At 35.8% G+C, this 24,170-nt stretch overlaps 1 protein-coding gene across 1 annotated transcript in view; it reads left to right on the top strand.

The window, feature by feature from the left end:
* The window catches only part of GRIK2 (glutamate ionotropic receptor kainate type subunit 2), a 449,336-nt gene that overhangs the window by 212,480 nt on the left and 212,686 nt on the right, over positions 1-24,170 (top strand). Inside the window, 2 exon segments of the mRNA XM_075708130.1 lie at positions 20,304-20,447; positions 21,713-21,820. Of these exon segments, the coding sequence (XP_075564245.1) occupies positions 20,304-20,447; positions 21,713-21,820 (252 nt within the window).

Raw genomic sequence — 24,170 nt, 5'->3', positions numbered from 1 at the left:
AGTGCTGTTTTTTTTTCGGTGGGAGACTAAACCAAAAATAGACATAGAAAATGCTATAGACAGAAAGGGAGGTAAATAGTATAGGCTTAATACTTGTTTAAAATATCAAAACAAGGCTGTTGAAAGCATTTGACTTTGAATCACCTTAATTTATTGCAAGGTTTATGGAAGCTTGGTTTATACACCAAGTTGCTCATGGAAACACACTTGCAAGAGGAAAACAGTTCCTCATCATCTAGAAAGTAAGCAGTTCTTTGCAAAACATAATAATAAGTGATGAGAACTGAGAAGTGCTTAACAAATGCTTCCTACCTATGCCTTGTGAGTCTTGTCCTGCTAATGGCTCTGGCATCAAACTTAGCTGCTCCTGTGTCAATGTGGTGAGCGAGAGCTCTGTGAGGTGAGATTCCTCAGTTACTACACTGTATGAATAGACTGGCTCTTCTCGAATCTTTCAAGATAAAAGGCTCACACAGAAATAATTCTCTGCAGAAATAATTCTCTTCCATCTCTTCCTTTCTGATGAAACTGCAAATAGTTGTACCTTTTTAGAACTTAAAGACTTCTTGTGATTTTTTTATAACTGGATAATTTTTTGTTCCATTTTTAATTAAATATTAGATAAGAGTTTGTAAAGAAATCAACTGCTAAAAATTTTGAGAGATTGAAATATCTACTTTATGGGCTTTAGATTATTCAGACCTTCCCTGTTTTGTTAAAATATGAGATGAAATAGATAATCATGTTAAAATGAAGAAACAACTGTCTTGTAGACCTCATTTGTATGCTGCCTGCTGCTTCGAACCATTTATGACCATTCGGGAAAGGTTTTCCTAAACAACCATGACATTTCCTGCACACTGTGATGTCTGAAAATTTCTTCATCAAGGGCAGAAGTTAACACCATGGATTAACTACTTCAGGAGAAACAATTTTCCTTCTGTGAATGTATATCATTCCACTCTCCATGAAAGTTTGTCTAAGAAATAATAGATGAAGAAAATAAGATGATAAATTGTTAACCTGATTGAATTTGCTTCTGTTCAGGATTCTTTGCAAAATAACCGGTTTCATTAAGACCATAACATTAGGCATCTAGGTTAAATATGATCCTTTGTAATTTTAATTTTGTGGCACTATATTTTGAGTTTGTTCAATTTCTGGGGGACATACAATTTTTTTTTTTTTTTTTACTGTAATTTTTCCATATCAATAATCACTTCCACTTAGTTTTAGAGACAGGACTGGTGTATTGCTTTATATTAATGAGAGACTTCCAAATATAGCCTTCTTTCAATCTTTTAGAATTTTGTCACACTGTAGGCACACAGCTGAATATTTTCTGAGCAGATGTACCTCTTGGGATAAATATTTTGAGAAAATTTCAACAAAATCAGATTAGCCAGTTCGGGGTAGAGAAGTAAGGCAGAAATGTGACATTTGAAGCTTTTTGTTTGTTTGTTTTTTTTTACAACATTTCCCTAGAAAAGTGCAAGCCCTTCCCTACATTAAAGTAGAAGCTTGGAATTTTGTGGAGAGCATCAATGAATTTTATGTTGTCTTCACAAGTTGCAAGCTTTTTACTGCATCTGATACAAATGCACTTCTGTAATCCTCATGGAGCAGGATTTTGTTCTGTCGTAGTTCTGCTGGACTTCGTAAGTGTATCTGTGGGATCCTGTAAAAAATACATGCTGTGATTATATAAATTAAAACTTACATCTGCACAAGAGAGGTAAAGCTTACATCCTTACAGCCATTATTTTCTATGTGGTAAACACTGATTTTGTAAAGATTTTTTTTTTTTTTAAATATATATCTACATGTATTACAAAACCATGTAGAGTGTGTTTTATTTGTTAGGTAGGTATTTGTCCACAGAAATGTCTGCATGCTCTTCTTTGTATAACAGACAGAACATATTATTTCCTTTTAACTACCCAAAGCACCAGTTACACTTAATACCTCGTGAAAATAATTTCTTTAAAATATCAACATACAGTATAGAGCCATAAATTAGAAAAGTATCTTCATAAACTGTTATAAAAATCCATCCTTTGATAGTAATTAGATTTAGTTTCCCATTTTTAAGTTGTCTTTTGATAAAGCTCCTCTTATCACAGTATTTGGCAGTCTTTGGAAGAAGCAGCCAAGAGCTAATAAAAACTAAGGCCGTGTGCTTATTGCCTTGTAAAGAAACCTGTCATTGCTTTGGATTCTGCTATACTTACATTCTGTATTTTTCAGTACAGTCTGATTAATATGGTGCTTCTTTGGGCTAATTTAGACAAGTGAGGGCATATAAGACTAGCTTAGTATGAGTGAGGGCGCCTCTAAATGATAGTGTGTTGTGTAGTGTTGAGATAGCTAAACTGAGAAACAACTTCAGGAGCAGAACACACAGAAATGAGCTGAGTGATAGCAACAAACTGAAAGCTTGTACAGTTTAAACTATTAACACTAATTTTTGATCATACCTTCTTTGAAGAGGCAAGAAGATTTCTTACAGGTGCGGATGAATATTGTACTTTTATGCTTTTTATAGAAAAGGGATTATGTGTGTAATCCTTTTGCTGTTCCCTCTTAGAACTCTCAGAAACTGTACAAAAGTGTCAAAGAAAGTCTAAAGACCTGGAATAATTGATGAGGTGCATCACATTTGTACCTATTTATTTTTCCTTCTGGTTTTCTGTCAAAGGCCATTTGGTTAGTGGAGCTGTTTGTGAGTATGAATGAGAAAACTAGAAATCCTTGTGTTACTGAGGTTAAAGAAGAAGGTACTTGTATATTTCCGCTATTTTCTTCCTCCCCTCCCTTCTTTCTTCTCTATGCAGTCTGCAATTTCAGATATGAAGAGCCTTCTGAAATATAAGGGACTAACATGTCTAAAAATAAGATGAATGGTATGAAAATTATGTTTTTAAATCTTGCTAAAGAATACTTAAGAGGTATTTGTATACTTCAGGAAAAATAAATCCTCATCAGATGCAAAAAAAATTGTTAAAACTTCTGCCTCATCTTGGATGCATTTTTATTTTTAAATGTAGCTTTAGATGTAGTGCAGAAATTTGACTGTTATCCTGACGGATGGAGTCCTGATGAAGTATTGAAAAAGCTGGAAGTTTATTTGGTTTTCAATTCTTATTTTTGGTTTAGTAATTGTGATAATTATATACTATCGGTTGGCTTTATGTTATAAATATCCTTTTGAAAGTGAACTATGTTTAGACAGAGAGAGTTCCAATATTTTGGGAAAGGATCACTGGGTGAATTTGGATTTTGTACATTGCTACAAATTTTATTGGACATACCATGATTCATATATATAACCCCCAAAAATCTGATCACTATGAAGATTATGACTGGTTCTTATATTGACCAAAACAGCAGCTATGTCTAACATGATAGCAAAATTATTTTGAGTTGTTCTTATTAGTAAGCCTGTATTTCTTCTAGCACTGAATTACTACAAGTGACTTCTAAGTTTTGAAAATTTCATATACATAAACCTCACCCATATAATTTTTCTTTTTCCTTACTTTGTTTATCTGTCTATCCTTATTTTCTTTATAATTTGAACTTCTGTGTGGCTTTGCTATTTAAGGATTTCAAAGTACCTAAAACTTCAGTTAAGCTTTCAGTGTCAAGGTACCTCTCAGCATTAGCCATTGAGGTTCCCATTAAAAGTTATTCAGCTTTTTGTGAAACATCACAATTTGAAGCTGTACTTAAATTAGGTAAATTTTTGTGGGCTAATATATTAGAATAATAGACAGTCTAAGATGGTTGTTTTTATGGGGGCATTTTTAGAAAATAACCTGGACAAGTAGTGTCACAAATCAGAACACATCTTTGCAATCCTTGAATAAATTGACTTAGTATAAGCAGATTTTAATCAAAACAAAATGTGTCTAATGCAAATATGTCTGAATATATTTAATTCTGTGTTTACTCTGATGGTGAAGCTGGTGTCAATTTATGAGAATCTGATTATTAGAACTAGCATCATAACATGATAAAAAGTTTATTCTGAAAGCAAATGCTAATTAATGGAGAACTTCATTGAAAGAAAAAGCAATTATATAGTGAAATGCAGTTGGTGGAGGCACATTTGCAAAGAAAAGAAAATGTAATGTTACAAGGTCACTTTGCTTTTCTGTAATCTGTCTAGGCTATGATCTGTGTATAACATACAAGTTGATTATAGATTATACAAAAATGAGAAAAATCAATGAAGAATCTAAAAATGGATATGCTTCCAAAACTAAAAAAAAAAGCGCAACTTTATAAATCTAAACAGAAGGTTGATTTTCTAAATCACAGGCCAGTGGTCTCTTTTAACACCTTTTCCTTTGGGTATTACTGAATTTAAGGAGGTGTTAGTCCAAAACCAAAAAATTTACTAATTTAAAACAGAGCCATAGGACAAAATTTGATAAAGATATTGTAGACAACTGACAAAGCAGAATTGTGTTTTGAAACAAACATATACTCTTTTATGGGCTAGTTATGTTTTACACTGCTTAAAAATTTGTTTTTTCCTGAAAACATGAACTTTGCAAGGCTGCACATGTAATCATGTTTTTTGCTGAGGATATTAAAATCTACGTCATTAGCTCTTTCTCAGGGGAGAGAAATGTAAATGCTTGGCAAAAGCAGGAGAAGGCAATTTATTATGAAGACTCAGAACTGTTCTCTTTCTGCATTTCAAAGTCATCAATACACATTTATTTTTGTCACTATTTAAAAATGTAAAGGTGTGAAAACTCGAAAATTCTCAAACATTGTGAAACTTTTACAGGATACAAAAATAGAATATGTAGAGAGTAATTCTTTAGAATGCTTTTTTTCTCAATTTTTGATCAGATTTGCATTTAATCTCTGGATTTTTCTAACTGTATGCCTCTGCCTTGTCAGGTGTATTTTCTTGCTGCGTGTGGGTACAAAGGTGCTCCATGTGTATGCTGAGTAGGATCTTTCTGTAATTAGTTATGAATTGCTCATGCAGAGGGACTTTTCATGTGGTGTGATAAGTCTAGAATACTGAGCTAATAATACAGAAGCAGGCAGTGCTTAGTTATGGATGTGGTTGATGGAGTTGCAGTGATCACAATCGTATTGATTTTTGAGCAGGAGAACAGGTGAAAGGAAATAGACTACTAAAGACCAAATAGTGACCCATTGTTCCTGGTAATTAGGCTTTTGCTATCTGTCCTTAAGGTATATAAAAGAGCATGCTGGGTTTTTTTTTAATTGCAAAAAATATTATAGCACATACCATAATTTCTAAAGTTCAGAAGAAAGGTTGAGAAAGTACTTGAGGATAACTTTCACCTGGAAATTTTACATTTGTTTTTAAGGAGATATATATAAGCCTAATATCACAACACATTGTTCCTAATTGTATATTATAAGCACAGTTCTTCAAGTGCTTATGCACTCAGACAGCATTTGCTATTGCAAGAGGTACACTGAAAGTCGTTTGCTTTTTGGATTAGTACAGTTTATGACATGATGAGACATTTACAGGATCTTATGAAATAACACTTTATGTGGTCTTGTTAGCCAGAAAATAGAAAAAAGGAGGAAATAAATTTCTGAAGAATATAATTATAGAACTATTTTTTTGGCCTTTGTTTTTTTCATACAGTTAACAGCGTTACAGATAAATATAGATGACCATATAGGCTGAATTATTTATAATGGGAACTTTTTCCTTTCTATGATTGGAAAGAAGTAATCCACCCTGAACACTTGTACAGGGTAGTGACAGATAACCTGTCCAATAAAAACTTAATTTAAAAATGAGTGAAAATAAGAAGTTGATCAGGAAGTTCAGGAAATCAATCACAGCTTAACCTTACATCAGAATAACAAACCTTGTGTAGAGGGACTGGCTTTGAAACCAGACTGTCATCCAATCAATTTTAAACATTGAAGAAAAAGATGCATTTCTAAATATTCTCAGACTCTTTCTACTTATCCTCTTAACTCAAATTTTCCTCATACTTAAGATTTAAGCTTTTGTTCCACAAGAATGACAAGGTATCCTTGTTAGAAAACATAAATCAAAGTTTTCCTATGCACTTCAGGGATTATACAAAATCTTTAGCATTTTATTTGCTAAAAAGAAATTCAGATCCCGAATCAAAGGTCAAGCAGATGAGAGAAATATTGTTGCTGTTCTTATTTCAGAAAAAAACTGTGCTAAATCTACTTGCTAACTATATATCCTGTATTAATTTCCTGCAAAATTTCAAGTTGTCTGAAAAGTTCACCTCCAGGAAGTTAAAATAAAGCTGCAATAAGTGGCTACCTGCCTAACTAATTTTCACATACTTCAACATTCTTCCCATCATATTCTGCCAAGTTACATGATTACCTGAGATTGATCTGTGAGATGAAAAAAGTTCTACTACTTCAAACTTTTATACTGGGAAATATGTTTTTATTCTGTCAACAAAAAAATGCACATTCTTTCCTATGTAATGACAATGTAATGGCAAGAAATGTGGCCAGAGCATCACTATCCTTTGGAGTGCTTTTCCTATTTTTTTGTTCTCTTGACATTTTCTCAAAATTTGTAACTCTCATGTTCCACTTTGACATTTCTCTGAGAACTGGAGATCAAACTATGAGGCACTGAGGCAAAAAAAGCCTTTGACACCGTCTCCCACAGCATTCTCCTAGAGAAGCTGGTAGCTCATGGCTTAGGCAGGTGTACTCTTCATTGGGTACAAAACTGCCTGGATGGCCAAGCCCAGAGAGTTGTGGTCAACAGAGTTAAACCCACCTGGCGACTGGTCACAAGCGCCAGTCTTGTTTTGGGGCCGGTCTTGTTTAATATCTTTATCAGTGATCTAGATGAGGGGATTGAGTGCGCCTTCGGTAAGTTTGCAGATGACACCAAATTGGGTGGGAGTGTCAATCTGCTTGAGGGTAGGAAGGCTCTGCAGAGGGGTCTGGACAGGCTGGATTGATGGGCTGAGGTCAATTGTATGAGGTTTAATAAAGCCAAGTGCCAGGTCCTGCACTATGGTCACAACAACCCCATGCAATGCTACAGGCTTGGGGAAGAGTGGCTGGAAAGCTGCCTGGCTGAAAAGGAGCTGGGGGTGCTGCTTGACAGCTGGCTGAACATGAGCCAGCAGTGTGCCCAGGTGGCCACCAGCATCCTGGCTTGTATCAGGAATAGTGTGGCCAGCAGGAGCAGGGAAGCCATCATCCCCCTGTACTCAGCACTGGAATACTGTGTTCAGTTTTGGGCCCCTCAATACAAGAAAGACATTGAGGTGCTGGAGCATGTCCAGAGAAGGGCAACGAAGCTGGTGAAGGGTCTGGAGCACAAGTCTTATGAGGAGCAGCTGAGGGAATGGAATTGTTTAGTCTGGAGAAGAGGAGGCTGAGGAGAGAACTTATTGTCCTCTACAACTACCTGAAAGGAGGTTGTAGTGAGGTGGGTGTTGGTCTCTTCTCCCAAGTAGTTAGTGATAGGACAAGAGGAAATGGCCTCAAGTTGCACCAGGGAAGGTTTAGATTGGATATTAGGAAAAATTTCTTTACTGAAAGGGTAGTCAAACATTGGAACAGGCTGCCCAGAGAGGTGGTAGAGTCACCATCCCTGGAGGTGTTTAAAAAATGTGTAGATGTGGCACTTTGGGATATGGTTTAGTGGGCATGGTGGCGTTGGGTTGACTGTTGGACCAGATGATCTTAGAGGTCTTTTCCAACCTTAATGATTCTATTCTATTCTAAAAGACAAAAATCTTTTCCTTTTTCTTTCTGTGTAAGACAAAATTACACTTTTCCCAAAAAAATTACCTGGCCTATAAAAAAAGTTCTACTTTTTATAGATTAAAAAAAAAATCTTTTAAGGCTTTTTTCAATAATATAGGAAATAAATAATTTACTTTGTTCAGATGTTAAAACATGTATTTTGATGATGGGAAGATTATTTGCATCTGTTTTGTCTCTGCTTACTCACATACACATGTCTGTGAACAAACTTCTTAACATTCACTAGACAACTAAATATTAAAAAATAACCTAAGCAGCTATGCCTTAGTGTGATGATTATTCAGCTGAAATACTACCATATTTTTAAAAAAAAGGGTTTATGCTAACACGTTCTTTGATTTTTAAAAAAGTTGGATGAATGTTGTTTATAGGTTGCTGATGCTCATATCTTATTCCCAGTTGGAATGCATTTTTGGGGGTGAAAACAAAATCTGTACTGTTTGCTTAATTTTACCCCAGGGTGGAGTTGAGAGTGTGTCAAGAAGTAAGAAAAAACAGCTTTAATATGCATACAATGCAATTTAACAGTTCATAAAACAGTAAAATTTAATCCCGGGCTGAGAGATTTATTAAATCTCACTCGGCAAAATGGTTTTGTGGGATGTGTTAGTAAGTGAGAATTAAGTGAAATGATTTCAGGGGCAATGGATTTTATTACCCAAGGAGGGGAGGAACTAGTTTTGCAAGCCGTTTCTTCTTAATTTCATTCACTCATTATAATTGCCTTGAGTAGGAGAGCTTTCTGTGAGTAGTAGTAGTATGTTGGGTCTCTGGAATTTGTGTGCATGCTACTTCATTTGTCAGGCATCGTCTAACCGAAATATCTTCTGTTGGTGGTCTTGTACAGCAGTTCTTTTAATGATTGACAAAGATTTTTAAATCTAATACAACTTAAGCCTCTGTCTGCCTGTAAGATAAAATGACTCCTATTATTTTTTTGTTGTTGTTTTGTTGTTTTTGCTTCTATGCTTGTTCTTTTGTGCTCTTTAGCTTTCCTTTCTTTCCTGGTTTCTCTTCCCCTCAACAGTTGTTCTCAGTCTTTGCTTTCATAGGCCACAGACATTATGTTCTTTCAGTCTCTTTTCTAATACTTCTGCCAGTTAGAGGATTCCTGATTCTGCTTTATTCTTCCAGACAGTTGTTAAAATCCCTGTGAAATAGTATGCTAACTTGTCTCACCTGTTTATATCCTACTCATACAAATATTAACATATCATTCAACTGTCAAAAAAAATTTTTTTAAAAGTTAATTTCTTCTAATACTTTTATTCCTGTAGCCTCGTATGACAAAATCCTTGAAGATGCTGCTCAGAGTCCGTGTGCGCCCACAGCTATCTTACTTAACGCTACACTAATATCGTTGTTACTATGAATTGCTGAAAGGACTTTTCTTCTATTATTGCTGCCCAAACTGTGTTCAGACTGTAATATGAATTTCTATGGCATGCATATCCCATAGAGACATGCAATAGTCAAGAGAGTGTTTTAGTGAGCTTCGCTACATTTGTCATATTTTGAATTGATAAATGCTTTTTTGTTCCCTTATTGCCTTGAAATCATTCTTAGCCTGAGGCAGGTTAAGGTAATATAAAAGCATTTATTTACTTTTATGCTTTCCAATAGATTTGGAAATACTGAAGAAATGATAAGACATACCTGTTCTACTTATGTAAGGTTAACTTGGAACGGTTTTTCTCTCTGTCTCTCCAGCTGTTTTGCTGTATTGGTTTGCTGTAGACTTTAACGCAGAGCTGCCTGGAATTTCTATACACCTTATGTCTTGGGTCACATTCATTAGAGAGAACTGTTACTTGATATGGAATGGCATGGGGCAATTTAGCTTTTACAGTTAATCTCTTGTCTAATTCTTCCTGAATGTCCCGAAGGACCTTTTCTCTTGAATCTAGTTTACAATATGAAGTATAAACCTCATTTTTTAAAGCTGTGTTTCATCAAGCTATGTATTCATAACTCTATCAAGTAAAAAAGGGTGGGGCGGTATGTGTGTGATACGTATTATTTAGTTTTGAGTGAGGACAGCTATGATGACAATCACTTTGTGGTTGTAAACTGAGTATGACATGGCATAATTTACCCTTCTACCTTTTTTTTCAAGTATAATGTAAGACATTGTATGATTTTACTTCAGTCTAAAACTGTATTTAAAAAAAATTAGTTTCATCTCATAGAGTGTAAAGGAGTAGTAAAGAGTAAACTTAAATCTATATTTACTTTGATACTCAAATTTTTCTGCAATATATGTATACAGAGAAAGATACTATATTCTTTGCCTGTTACAGACCTGTGTGGTCCCAAATAGTTCATATTACTGAACATACTTGTGATATGAATATTTCTTTTGGACTGTTCTTTAGGCTTCATTTCTCTTGATGTATATTTTGTTATGTGATTGAACATAAACGCTCTTATTCTTGTATATGTTCAATCTAAACTTCTGACTGTTTCATCTTTGTGGTAAATTCAACCTATTCTATTTTTTGTTATGCATATGACTGGAACCTTGTAGAAGTTCCTAAACATGGTCATTCTTTGCTTTATTATTATAATAACTTATTACAGAAAACTGTATCTCATTTATATGTATATATAAAACATAGAAAATAATGTAAAATTTTAGAAATTGCATTTCAAACACTGGCTGGAAGCAACAGAATATATGTCTGTCCCATTAACCGTAGACTGTAAATGCCACAAATAAAATAAGAATAGATAGACCCATGAAGTTTTGTAATTCTCCTAGTACCCTTTCTGAGAAATCATTTCTGAAAATGGGAAAATATTCTAGATTATAGTGATTAAAATAACACCATACAGGCCATGAATAGTTAGATACTTTCTCTTCATCTTTTTATCCAACCATTCTTTGCTTAACATTAGACCTGCAAAAGTTAAAGAAAAATTACTTTCTTCAATATTAACCTCTTCTTCTGGACCTCCTTAGAAAATAATTTTGTAATGCAGATTTGAAACTGCCTGTAATTTGGAGAGAGCTGATGAAGGTTATGTGGTGAATCAAGCTTCAAGTAGACTAATGCTAGCACTATTGGCACCACAGTATATGAGAATTTTGGGGAAAAATGTTCTTAGGTTTTCAGTTATTCTGTTTTGTATATTAAAATAACATTATCCTAACATAATTCAAGATCTGGCCCTTAAAATCTTCTGAACAGGTAATAGTAGACTCTATAATAAACTACAGATTTTTATAGGTGAGTCTTAGCTTATTTTTGTGTGTACACTATCGTAGATTCTGTAGTTCATATCCAGCAATTTTTAAAGGCAACTTTGTCATTTTCTGTCAAACAGGACAGCTTTTAAGGAAAGTAATAGACAGTGTTATGAATGAGAGCTCTTCTGCACTGTAGGTGGTCACCCCTTCTTGACTTCTGAGTGTTGTCACACTTTTCTCACATCTTTATTCTTATCTATTTTTCCTGAGTTGTTTAAAAGAAAGGAAGGGGAGTCAGCTTCTATGATAAAGTCTTCAAAGGAAAATAATAATAATGATAAAAAAACACCAACCTGAACAGAGGTCTGATCCTGTTCACTGTGCTCACAATGGAAATAATCTAGAAAATAAGACTAATATGGGAAAAAATGAAAGGCAGGTAGTGGGGAGTTCGGTAGAACAAAAAAAGGAAGTGTTTTTTTTGTTTATGTAACATGCCATTTATTCAAGGTTTTGTAATTAATAATTATGTATTGTGTGTTAAATTATCAGTAAGGGTAACTCAGAGAAAAATAAGTTATTATCAAAGGAGAAGTACTGCTTAGCAGGCTAAGGAGATTCATTATGGCATCTTTTTGAGGGCTTTGAAATGAATAAGCATGCCATTGTAAATCCTTATTGTGCAGTGCATCCTAAATAATGTTATTTCTCCATAAAAAGGTTATGCTGGGGAGGGAGGAGATTTGACTGGGCTGTCCTGTTCATTGTACCGCCAGTATCCACTCCGTGCTCAGGCTGTTCGATCAAAGAAACAGAGCTGCTGTTCTTACCCTCCTAATTGTACTATGTCAACTCCGTCCCTCATAAAGCTGACTAGAAATAGTCTGCATGTATTGGGAGTTGAAAAAAAAAAACCCAAATCAACAACCAGACTTTGCATCCAGTGTTCTATCCAAGGCATTACTGTTGTGTAAGAAATAAAATACGATTTATAAGGGCCAATGGAAAACTCAGTCCTTCTGGAACATTCCCTGCTTTGCATACTTATACTCCTTTTGCCAATTGGACAAATGTTCCCATTACATTCTAAACACTCTCAAGGACAGGTGACATAAATACAAGGTCAGTGAAAGAATCTTGTTGCAGTATGAAATGAACGGTTTGAAATGTTGCGGTATGAAATAAGCATGTTAACAGTTTGTTAAACCAGTGACCACAGTCAGTCTGAACTAGGTTTATTTCAGAAGACACATGGTCTCAGATGGCTGTCTGTGTAGCTAACCGAAATTCAGTAAAAAATGATATTATATGATGAAATAAGTTTCAGAATGCATTAAAGACTCCACATGAATTGCTTTTAACATGTTCACACATTTTCAAGGACTTTGTTAAAAAAGAAAAGTGGAAAGTGTTCTTTCGCTTTTATGCATTTATCTAGATACTTTTGTCATGGTCACCTAGGAAACAAATGCAGATATGCATTTGCCAGCACTTGCATTAATTTCATTTTAGATGCAGCTAATGAAGTCACACTTGAAAAGAATTTAAGCCTCATTTTAATTAATGCACAAAATTTTTCAGAATACATTAGTGACCAGCAGACTCTAGGCAAAACCCTCTGAACAGTTTGGCCTTTTAAATGTAGCTGGACTTATTTCACAAGGGCAAAATTTGACTGACTAGAGAGAGGGAGACAGATACAATCTTGAAGAGAATAATGAGCTGAATATGAAAAATATAAGCTATCCTGCTTAATGTAGCAGTATTTCTTCAGATAATATGCAGGTAAAGATAGCAGAAGAACTAAAAAGTAGAAAAGTATGTGCATACTTTACTAATCAATGGAAAAAGCTTGGCTCATGCAATGCAATATTTCAAGTGAACTGTACAGTGTCCTCCCTTGAAATTTGTAATGAGTCAACTCAGTTTAACACAGAACTGACTACAGAATCAGAATAGTACATTTCAAGATTTTTTTTTTACTTCAGTTTTGTTTTGCGTGGAACATTTTGTTTGTTAAAAAACTGTTAAAAAAAGAATTTTAGCAAAATATTTGTCTTTGCATAAAAATTTCTATATATTTAATTTATGATATATTTGTAACCTGATACTACTGACAGTAGTGACTGGTAAATGCAGGTTCAGGTCTCCACCTTGTGATAAGACAAGGCCTGTGAACTGAGTTATAGAATATTACACTATTGCATTTTCTTTCTCATTTGCTTTGTCTTTGATGAGGAAATATATTTTGACCTCTTTTCTGAATAAAATATTTAACATTTTTATTATGGAAAGTCCAGTCTTGCTAGACTGTGTAGAGAGTTTCAAGCTGCATTATAGAAGAGTTGTATATAAATTTAAATCTGAGACAAATTTTGAAGTTTTATTCCTTTTTTTACACACATAAAAGCTTTCATTCCCCCACCCCCCCCCCCACCCCTTTCCTTCTTTTAGAGTTAAAGAGATATTAATTTGTTTTTGCTGGACATAACTTCAATGAGTAAAGTCAAATTCAAACACAAAATACAGATCACTGTAAATAAGTATGTATCATAGTTGCAAGGAGGTCATCTTTAATAGTATCTTACACTTACCATAAAAGCATTTTGCAAATGGTTAAGGAGTCTAATCATCATAAAGGTAATCTTTATATTGTTAGGGGGATAATTTAGTTAGCTAACTAAACTTTTTTTTTTTTTTTTAAAGTCTTACTTGGCCCTCTTCTTTGACTCCTTTTCTGTGGAAAACATTCCCCACAGTCACTGAAAAAAATTGGCAGAGTAAAGAGGGCAATTATGACATCTTGTGTGTCACAGATTTGTAAATACAAGAGTCTTCTGGTCTAGGGAAAATAAACTATTGTCCTGGTTTTGGCTGGAACAGAGTTAATTTTCTTCCTAGTAGCAGGCATAGTGCTGTGTTTTGGATTTAGAATGAGAAGAATGTTGATAACACTCTGATGTTTTAGTTGTTGCTAAGTACTGCTTATGCTAGTCAAGGACTTTTCAGCTTCCCATGCTCTGCCAGGCGCACAAGAAACTGGGAGGGGGCACAGCCAGAATAGTTGATCCAAACTGACCAAAGGGCTATTCCATACCATATGACATCATGCTCAGTATAGAAACTGGGGGGGGTTGGCTGGGGAGCAGCGATCGCTGCTTGGGAGCTGTCTGGGTATCGGTCGGCGGGTGGTGAGCAATTGCATTGTGCATCACTTGCTTTGTATATTGTTATTATTATTATCATTATTATATTGTTATTATTATCCTTACTATTTTACTTTATTTCAATTATTAAACTGTTCTTCTCTCAACCCAAGAGTGTTTCTCGCTCTTACTCCTCCGATTCTCTCCCCCATCCCACTGGTGCAGGGGGAGTGAGCGAGCAGCTGCGTGGTGCTTAGTTGCTGGCTGGGGCTAAACCACAACAACTACTAATATTGCAAATAACTCATTCTTGTCTGGGATGCATGCTGGATCAAATACTAAAGAACAAAAAGTAAATGTATTGAGCTTCTCTTTTCCATTGACTTATTTCATGTCACTCAAGGTAGAAAATTTCTTGGTATTTTCAAATACTTCACAGAGCACCTTTTAAGTGGAAGACAGTATTTCTTCACAGACTTTTATTAGTAATAAATTTAATTAAGGGGAAAAACAATCACATTAGTTTAATTTGATGTTTAATTGAAAACCTGAGGGTTTTTTCCTGCTTTCAAGCTGGTTTTAATCATCTGTATTTGAGTAATTGAAAGTTCTTCCAGATCATGCGTATGTAACAGTTCTATTTTTTTTTTAATTGTAGATCATAGAGGACTACAATTTGTTATAGTAAAAGCTGAAATATGTTTTTTTCTGTTTGAGAAGTGTACTATTTCTGATATAGCTCATGAAGAAACAGAATTAGCCTAGCAATCCTTCATCTTAAATTAATGTTAAACTTGATTGCATGATAAAAAGAATGTTTTCTAAAAATAAAGCACATATTTTTGCAATTTACAGATAATTCTGGAGCACTGAGATATGAACCAGAGAGGAGTGGTTTATTGGTACATGAAATCCTCATATAGTTTGCTGGAGATGAATGGAAATGTCATACAAAAACATTGCTGTGCAAGTAAGGTGCACACACAAGCCATGATTTGATGTCATTAAATCTGGAATCTGCAATTAATAGTTATAGGTAATTACGCACAGGTATTCCAAAAGCAGTTAGCACATTTGCTGAGTGAGATATCAAAAGACATCAGTGAACTCTTATGTACTGTAAGACTGAAGATGGTTATGAAGACCATGATTCCTCTGTTCTGTTAGGTTTGCTTGGATTTTATCTATATGTCAGTGTGAGCCCTTTCTCTCACTTTTTTGTAAGGCCTTAAGATACAGACCTTGATCTCAGGTTATAGAATCATAGAATGCATTGGGTTGGAAGGGACCTTTAGAGGTCATCTAGCCCAACCCCCCTGCAGTGAGCAGGACGGCTTTAACTACATCAGGTTGCTCAGAGCCCTGTCCAACATGACCTTGAATGTTTCTAGGGATGGTGCCTCCACTACCTCTCTGGGCAACCTGTTTCAGTGCTTCACCACCCTCATTGGAAAAAAGTTCTTCCTTATATCCACTCTAAATCTATTCTTCTTCAGCTTAAATCCATTATTCCTTGTCCTGTCACAACAGGCCTTGCTAAAATGATTGCCCCCATCCTTCCTGTAGGCCCCCTTTAAGTACTGAAAGGCTGCAATAAGGTCTCCTCGCAGCCTTCTCTTCTCCACGCTGAACAACCCCAACTCTCTCAGCCTTTCTTCGTAGGAGAGGTGCTCCATCTCTCGCATCATTTTTGTGGCCCTCTTCTGGACCTGCTCCAACAGGTCCATGTCCTTCTTGTTCTGAGGGCTCCAGAGCTGGATGCAGTACTCCAGATGAGATCTCACCAGACCAGAGCAGAGTGGCAGAATCACCTCCCTCGACCTGCTGGACACATTTCTTTTGATGCAGCCCAGGATACGGTTGGTTTTCTGGGCTGCAAGTGCACATTGTTGGCTCATGTCCAGCTTTTCATACATCAGTACCCCCAAGTCCTTCTCTGCAGGGCTTCTCTCAATCCCTTCATAGAATCATAGAATTGTTTAGGTTGGAAAAGGCCTTTAAGATCATCCAGTCCAACCATTAACCTAACACCATTAACCTAACATTAACCTACCATTACCAAGTCATCCCCCGGCCTGTATTGATATCGGGGGTTGCCCCGTCCCAGGTGCAGGACCTTGCACTTGGCCTTGTTGAACCTCATGAGGTTCACACAGGCCCGCCTCTCCAGCTTGTCCAGATCTCTTTGGATGACATTTCATCCTTCTGGTGTGTCAACTGCACCACTCAGTTTGGTGTCATCTGCAGACTCGCTGAGGGTGTACTCAATCTCACTGTCTATGTCATTGATGAAAATATTAAACAGCACCGGTCACAGCAGGGACCCCTGAGGGACACCATTTGTCACTGGTCTCCATTTGGACATGGAGCCCTTACAGCTGTAGTGCGTAAACAGCCCATTTGGTTTCAGGATTTTCAGCTGATTCTTGTCTAACCTACCAGCCCTGCTGAAAGTCACTAAAAAACATGCCTTTTTTATGTCATAAGAAAGGCAGAAAAACTTGGCAGAGTAGCAGTTTGTCAGTTTGATTATATGGGGAAGATGTCTTCCTGGCTGAGACTGAGGCTATAGTGGGTTTCTTCTGCATCAGCTTCACCCATGTAGGTTAGAAACCAGTAAAAAACACTACCCTGCCAACCTTCTACCCCATCTCCAAGCCCCCAAAAGCTCAAGCCCTCCCTACAACACTGATTAACTAGGACAAGCAAACATGTGACAAAATCACAGCTTGTATCTACTAGAGCTTATCGCATGTGTTTGACATCTTTGGGTGTGGTTTGGGACGGAAAAGAAAAAGACCACCTCTTACTCTGAGGAGGCCCAGAGAGAAATAATAGACTTTTCTCTAATAATAGAGAGGACTCTTCTTCTACCTTCTTTAAACTGAGTCTAGCTCCACCAGAGCCCTTTCACAGTGAGATTAGAGTACTTGCATGCAATTCGTTAGACAGTATTTAGCAAGTAATTTAGCAAGACTCAAAAGTGATTATACAGAAACACATGTAAAAAATAGAGGCAAACACAACACCCACAGTAAGACAGGAGGTAAAGGAATGCCAGAACAGTATTGAGAAGAAATGTGTAGTTTCCAACTGAGTTTGGAATAAAAATCAAACGCAGACTGGTACTTTCTCTTTATTTGAGATATATTGTGACTGAAATCACGTCTTTGATTAAGCTGTTAGCTCTGAGTGCTAAAAGCTTTCTTGTTATTTGACGGAGTCAACTGAAAAACAGACTTGTGGTCACAGACATCTGTCACCTGACATCTTAATCACCTAACTCAATCTCATTCTACTTCAATTTGATGGAAAATGTTTGTAGCTTCTGTAGTTGTAGTATTTTTTTTCTTTTGTAGTTGTAGAAATACACATGACAGTATCATGAGCAATATTTTAGATGAGTTTATCTGTATCCAAGCAAGTTATCATAAATACTAAGCAGGACTGTGAAACCAAAGCCCCCACAACCTATGGTTCAGAGACTGCACCAAGATATATTTGTGAAATACAACATAATTCTTAAAAGGTTTATACAAGTTGACTTAAAAAGTACTAATCTCATTTTTCAATAAGATTATTTTCTTGTATTATGTGCGCTTCAGTGAATGGAAACATTGTACCAGGTTTCTATCTGAAATTCAAGAACCATTGCTTCTCCTGAAGTTTCTGCCTATTCTTCCTTCCAGATTTCTAATCTCTGTTTAGATAAAATAAAGAATCCTAAAGATTTAATTAGGGATATTTCCTTCCTCGTCCCCAAACAGTCCCTTGCTGAAACCTGCAGTACTTCCTGTACCACAAACCATCGTTCCAAAAGTGTGATTTACAGAAGAGAAAGTGGTAGGGACAAACGGCAGCGAGACATAAAGCCTAGCAAGCCTAATGAACGAGGGTGGAGAGCTAGGCCAGCAGCTGGGAATTCTTACTGTCTCTCAGAGGAAGGTTAAAGTGACCAACCAAGAGGAGAGCCCAACCTGCAAGTTCACGTATAAACTTTATATCTTTTCCTGAGTTCTGTGTTGTTTACTTCTCTTGCAGTAAAATCAATGATTGCACCCAGTGAGATGAGTGTAATATTGAATCACCAAACCAATATATTTTTGAGTATATGGTTCTAGTTGTCTTTATTCAGTTCAAGCATTTAAGCCTACATTTACCCTGAATCTTCCTATACAAGGTGGATTGTGAAATCTCATCCTTTGTGAATAAGGGATTTATCTTGTAGCATCTAAAAATCAAATAGGGCACTTAACTTCTAGCAAGTGATTACTTTATTGTGTGCATTTAAAAGAACTACATTCTGATTTAGAATTATTTCCAGTGAAACAATATGCATCAGTCAAATATGAAGAATATTATCAGAATTTGGATTACTTCTAAAACCGAAATGGCTTTTTTAATGTTTCCGTTGGAGTTGACTGTCTTGTCATCCTACAGATTTCCAGTTCAGTGGCTTATAGAACTTGACAAAAGCCCATGTTCCTCTGCAGCTGGCATAATGTCCATTTGATTCCTGCTGATGAGTCTTATCCATTCCATGCCCAAATTTATATCTAATTAATCAGTTAATGCTGTTTTTGAATTTCTGGTTGCTTCTTAATGGGCTGCTTTTGCTAAAGTCTCTCAGCAATTTCAATTTTCCTTCATTGGTGCAAGAGCTACAGTTTTAGAAGCAAAGCTGATTTAAAAAAAACATTTGCATTTCTAAGCCAGATTAATGTGTTGTGCTTATTGTATAGTTTATTTTAAAAACTGTTGTCTAGACTCCAACTACTGCCAAATACTGCTTCTAGAATATTAAGCTTTGTATGACGCTTACTCAGCATGTCATTACAACTTTTTGGTGTTTTGCTGCCTCCTTGTCAAATATCAGCTTGCCTTAAAAGCACTTTAATGCCTTGAAGATAATGAACAATTTGGCAGCAAAAATTTTTTCTGACTGATTTGGAGCCCCTGCATAAACTACTTGGCGTCTGAGATCATTGAAACCTATTATACTGGCTATTTTAAAATTAGGATTTATTTCTGTTTGAATTTTGAAATCTCTCCTTGGGAGAGCCATTTAAATGTAAACATATATTTTCCCCTTTAACAGTAGCTTATGGGCTATAATGGTAGAACGTTTTTGCATTTTTATGTTTAGTTTTATTGTAAAGAGCCTTGGGATGCATTTGCATGAAAGGCACTATATAAGCTCATTTTGTATTGCATTGTATTGTATTGTGACAAGTGCAATAATCTCCAGGTTTCCTATCCATTAAAGAACTAATTTCACAGCTCACTAATTATGTGAATGAGAAGGGGAAATAGGTCCTTTTTCTCTAAGGTATGCTGAGCAGATGGCATAGCATTCATTTTCACCAGCTGAATCTAAGGTCCTCTCGTGCTTTTGGTTCCAAGGCTTGCCTCTGTTTATCAAATGGAACAGGAGAGATGTCAGTTTCTTGTACAGCATGACAGTGTGTACTGAGAGGCTGTCTCTGTCCTTTGCTAGTACGACATCAGTACATACCAGGTCTAAACAGCCTATTTATTTAGGGTGGGACATGAAAACCATTAAAATGAATGTGCATTTTAATGCAATTCTAATATGCCTCTGATTTATAGAAGATACTGGTTAGATCTGTCCTAGGGATCTAAACTGATACCCATAAAAAGTTATTAATGAATCAGTTGAGTACCTTTGGGACTGTATCTAGTCTGTAATTTCAAAACAGAAAAACATTATTTCCTTCGCCTATGCACTTTCCATCAGAGGTAAGGTTTTGCTCCCTTGCTAATCTGTTCTTTTTCTTCTTTCACCTCACTCATGGAAATAACTGGCTTGAATGAAACATGCATACTGTGATCTATATACACCCCTAATGCACTGCTTTTTTTAAAGTAACACGAGTCATCAGAGATACCAGTGTTCTCATGATCCTGAAAAGTTGGTATTTGGGCCCTTATTTCCGCATTAATAAGACAAAAGCTAAGACTGAAAGTCCTAACACATCTGATGTGGGACTTGGCAATAAGGCTGCATTTTACAGTGCTACAAAAGCAATCAGATAATTTTCTCCCTCTAACATAATAAGCAGTGCTAATTTTTTGTTTCCTTCTCTCACTGCTGGGTTGTCGCATGTTTTTGGTTTGTGTTCATGGTTCTGATTTCATTCTAATTTCAGACGGATGCAGCACTAATGTATGATGCAGTTCATGTGGTGTCAGTGGCTGTCCAGCAGTTCCCACAGATGACTGTCAGTTCACTACAGTGTAATCGCCACAAACCATGGCGCTTTGGGACCCGCTTTATGAGTCTCATTAAGGAGGTAAGTCACTAGTAAAGTACCCTGCTTCATTGCTTTCCTTTCTCCCAACTCCCATTTTCTTTTGTTCCCACTCTACTTGAATTCTGCTTTTTTTTTTTTTTTTTTCCAGTAGATAGGAATCTCTCAGCTTGTTATGTGTAAAGAGTTTAGCAGGCAAGACAGCATTTTTATTTGAAAACAGGTTTTTCTGAGGTATTAGTTCGAACAAAGAAACATAAATGTGTGAAATAACTGCATTCTAAATAAAACTTCTGTTTGTAGATAACTGGGGGGGACTGAGGTTGGAACATTTGTCGCATAAAAACCTAAACTTCTGAAACCCTAAACCATAGACTGACTATGAAAAATTCAGCAACTAAATTTGGCATAATTTCAAAGGGCCAAGAATGAAGTTTATTCCTTGGTTTTAATTTTTTTTTTTGTTTTTTTGCTATGGTGAATATGTGACCTTGGTCTTCTAGTATGCTGTTTAGATACTGATAGTGGTTGAAAGTAAAGCTAGGAGATTTAAGGTGCTAAAGGTGAACACTGTAGAGTAGTCAAGTCTCTTGTACTGTAAGTAACTCCTAATACAGTATTTCTCATTCTAGATATGCAAAATACTATGATAAAGAGAACTTTTTGCAATGGAATATAATCCTGGTTTTAATATTGGTTCCTCTTAGGTTGATAATTTTTTTTCCACATTCTTTCCTCTACTTTAGTATAGTTTTAGAACTAGGTAGGTTTTAAGTTATAAAAAAAATGAGGATATTGCACTTTCTTAAAAGTAAGGAATCGGCACTGGAAGACTGGCTCAGTGACCTCAATTTTTCCTGTCTCAGTGTGGTTTCAGGGGAATCAACATCTTGCAAAAGTAAACCTTTATATGAATGAAGTTTCCTGACAGAAAAATGAAATCCAGCGTTAATGAAAGAGATCAAGGCTTGGGGGACAGAGGGGCATGTAGGGAAGCAGGAGGGGAAATGTGTGCATGAATGATGGAGGAATGAAAACAAAGCAGCCTTTTATCTCATTTAGTAAGAAGAGTCTATTGGCTAACATGGAAAGTTGTTTAAAAATTGTCTGTGAAGGCTGAAGAAAGGTTGATTTAATTAGAAAAAAGTGAATACAAAATATTTTTAAAAAAAATCAGCCACAAGGTAAATTATTTTGATAGAATGAATAATTAATGTTCCCATTTTGGCAGAAGTAAAATTTGTTCTTTCGGGGCAAAAAAAGGAAGAGGTATTTATTTATAGAAATTGTTTTTTCTTTCTCCATAGGCCCACTGGGAAGGCCTCACAGGCAGGATAACTTTCAACAAAACCAATGGCTTAAGGACAGATTTTGATTTAGATGTTATCAGCCTCAAGGAAGAAGGTCTTGAAAAGGTGTGTAAGATGTTTACCTCCAGAGTGATGGGAAACAAAACAAAAATGCACCCCCTAAAAACAGTAGCATTTTCAATAACATTTCATGTATTACATAAAACAATATACCTGTTTTCAACTTGACCTGGTTTCAAAGTCTTCTAGTAAAAGCTGTTATCTTGATGTCTGACAGTTAGTGGCCTCTTAACTATGTGCTTCTAGCCACATTCTTAGATTCAAGAGGACTGGGGAAGAATGAACAGCTGGACCTGGAGTTGTGCATCAATATAATTTGTCTTCAATCTATATTGAGTTTAGTTTTAATTGTGATTCTAATCCCATTGCCTATCCTCATGTGTGAACCTGTGGGTTTGTGTATTTATATTTTCTTTACATCCTACTAATTCAGGAAGAATTACTGCAAACAGCATGAAATGAAATAGCTTCATTTTGGCAATTTTGTGTTTTAAGAGGGAACTTTGATTCTCTTCTTGGAATACAAAGTTTCTATTTGTAAGTGGTACTACAAAATTAAGAATAGGTAACCTGACAGGTTTGTGTCTTCTGACACGAATTTTTCTTGTACAGAGATGGAGTAAAAGACTAAAGGATTGAGAAATGTCCTTTCTGTGTAGCCTAATATTGTCTATATTTGAAATAAAGGCCTTGGGAAGCACATACAGATATTTGGCCTGCCTACATGACACCATGATGATCTGAAATCAGATCATCTTCCCTCTCTTCTCCAGCTATCCTGCCATGGAGAGGAAATGCAGGAAGCTGCAGTATCTCACATTGTGATCAGCAGGCAAAGGTTTTGCAATTTGCATCTGCCTTGTAGTTTGTATTTAGCTGTGCTGTTCAGTGTTCTGTAAGCCCTGTGTTTTCCTTCACCTTCAGATAAAATTTTATCAGCTATTGCCCTAAGGTAATATTGTGGCCATGAATAAAAAGAGAAATTAAGGGAAGGCACCATGCTGCAGAGTTGCATTTCCTTTCTTCTGTAAATCATTAAATGGAGAAGCTCGCAAAAATGTGTTTCTCCAAAACTTTTCCCGACAATACTAGTTTTGAAATATTAATGTTCTCTTACTAGGAAGATTTTAAAAAAGTTCAGAAGCCATGAACTCACTTTGAAACAATTACATAGGTAATAACATTTTTGAAAATGTCCAGTGGCAAACCTGTGATTAAAGAACTAATCTATATTTTAAAACATTCAGCAATGCACTGATAGTGAAGAGTCTTCCTATGAAATATTCCATGAAGGGAGCTCTGGAAACTTAAGGGGGAAAAAAAAAAAAAAAAAAAAAGGTGATTAGATTTGAAAAGCAAATTAGCATTGTGTGTGAGTAGAAAAGGTGCAATGAAACCTGTCTTCCTTACTGGAAACAAGAATGGAAGAATTGATGACATGGGAATAGCTAAATAAGTCAGTAGTAGCTGAAGAGTCACTGAAGTGTTAACTCTTGAAAATGAGGAAAGGAAGTCTCTGTAACCTAGGATGGCTTTAAAACATTGGGTGGCATTTGAGAACCATCAAGCAACATGGGCTTTCTGGAAAATAAAATCTTTACAGAGTACTTAATTTCTTTCCAGGCAGAAAAGCAAAATAATTAAGGAAATACAGACAGTGTAATATATTTGTCTTTTAATGACCTATGTGATGCTACTTCACAATGCTATTAAAAAAGAAGTTGGCTTTTTTATGAAATTTTCTGCGTGGACTGGAAATTTTCTGAGAACATTGGTGTAAAAGATTGCATAGTAGATGTGAGTGGGCTAAAGGAACGGTATCTTCCATTTGGGTCTGTTATGTCTGTTTTTATTTCACCATCAGTATTGATATGAATGTAGAAATACAAAAGAATGTTAAATTAGTTCTCAGTTGACAATACATTAGGAGATATGTACTCTATTGAAAATATAGAAATGAAGAGGTCTACAGAGATCAGAAATATAGAACGAAAATAAAACTCAACAGGAAATACAGTACTCTAAAATGCATAATAGAAGAAAGGAACTTGGGAAACAGTAATAATGAAAGATATGTAAGAGACAACAACAGAAATAGCTGTAAAAGGATACGGATATTTAAAAACAACCAGCATATACTTGAGCTTTGAATACAGAAGTTCACGGAAAGGGAAGATACTTTTACTACCTTCATGGCTCATTTTGGCCATGTGATAAAGGGTTATGATAATATTTGTTTTTCACCAAAATGTGCTGACAATCCTTGGAAAGAGAAGTAAGAATTAGTTACCATGTATAAGAAAAGTTTAGGAGTTAGGAAAGTGTTAGCGAAGAATGATGAGGAATGCTACACAGTTTCAAAGACACCTATGAGCAAAAGCAGAGCATTTTCTGT

Source organism: Pelecanus crispus, chromosome 3 (genome assembly GCF_030463565.1).
Source record: "Pelecanus crispus isolate bPelCri1 chromosome 3, bPelCri1.pri, whole genome shotgun sequence".
NCBI classification, from domain to species: Eukaryota; Metazoa; Chordata; class Aves; order Pelecaniformes; family Pelecanidae; genus Pelecanus; species Pelecanus crispus.
The sequence above is the reverse complement of the archived record's forward strand: the minus strand, read 5'-3'. Positions and strand labels throughout refer to the sequence as shown.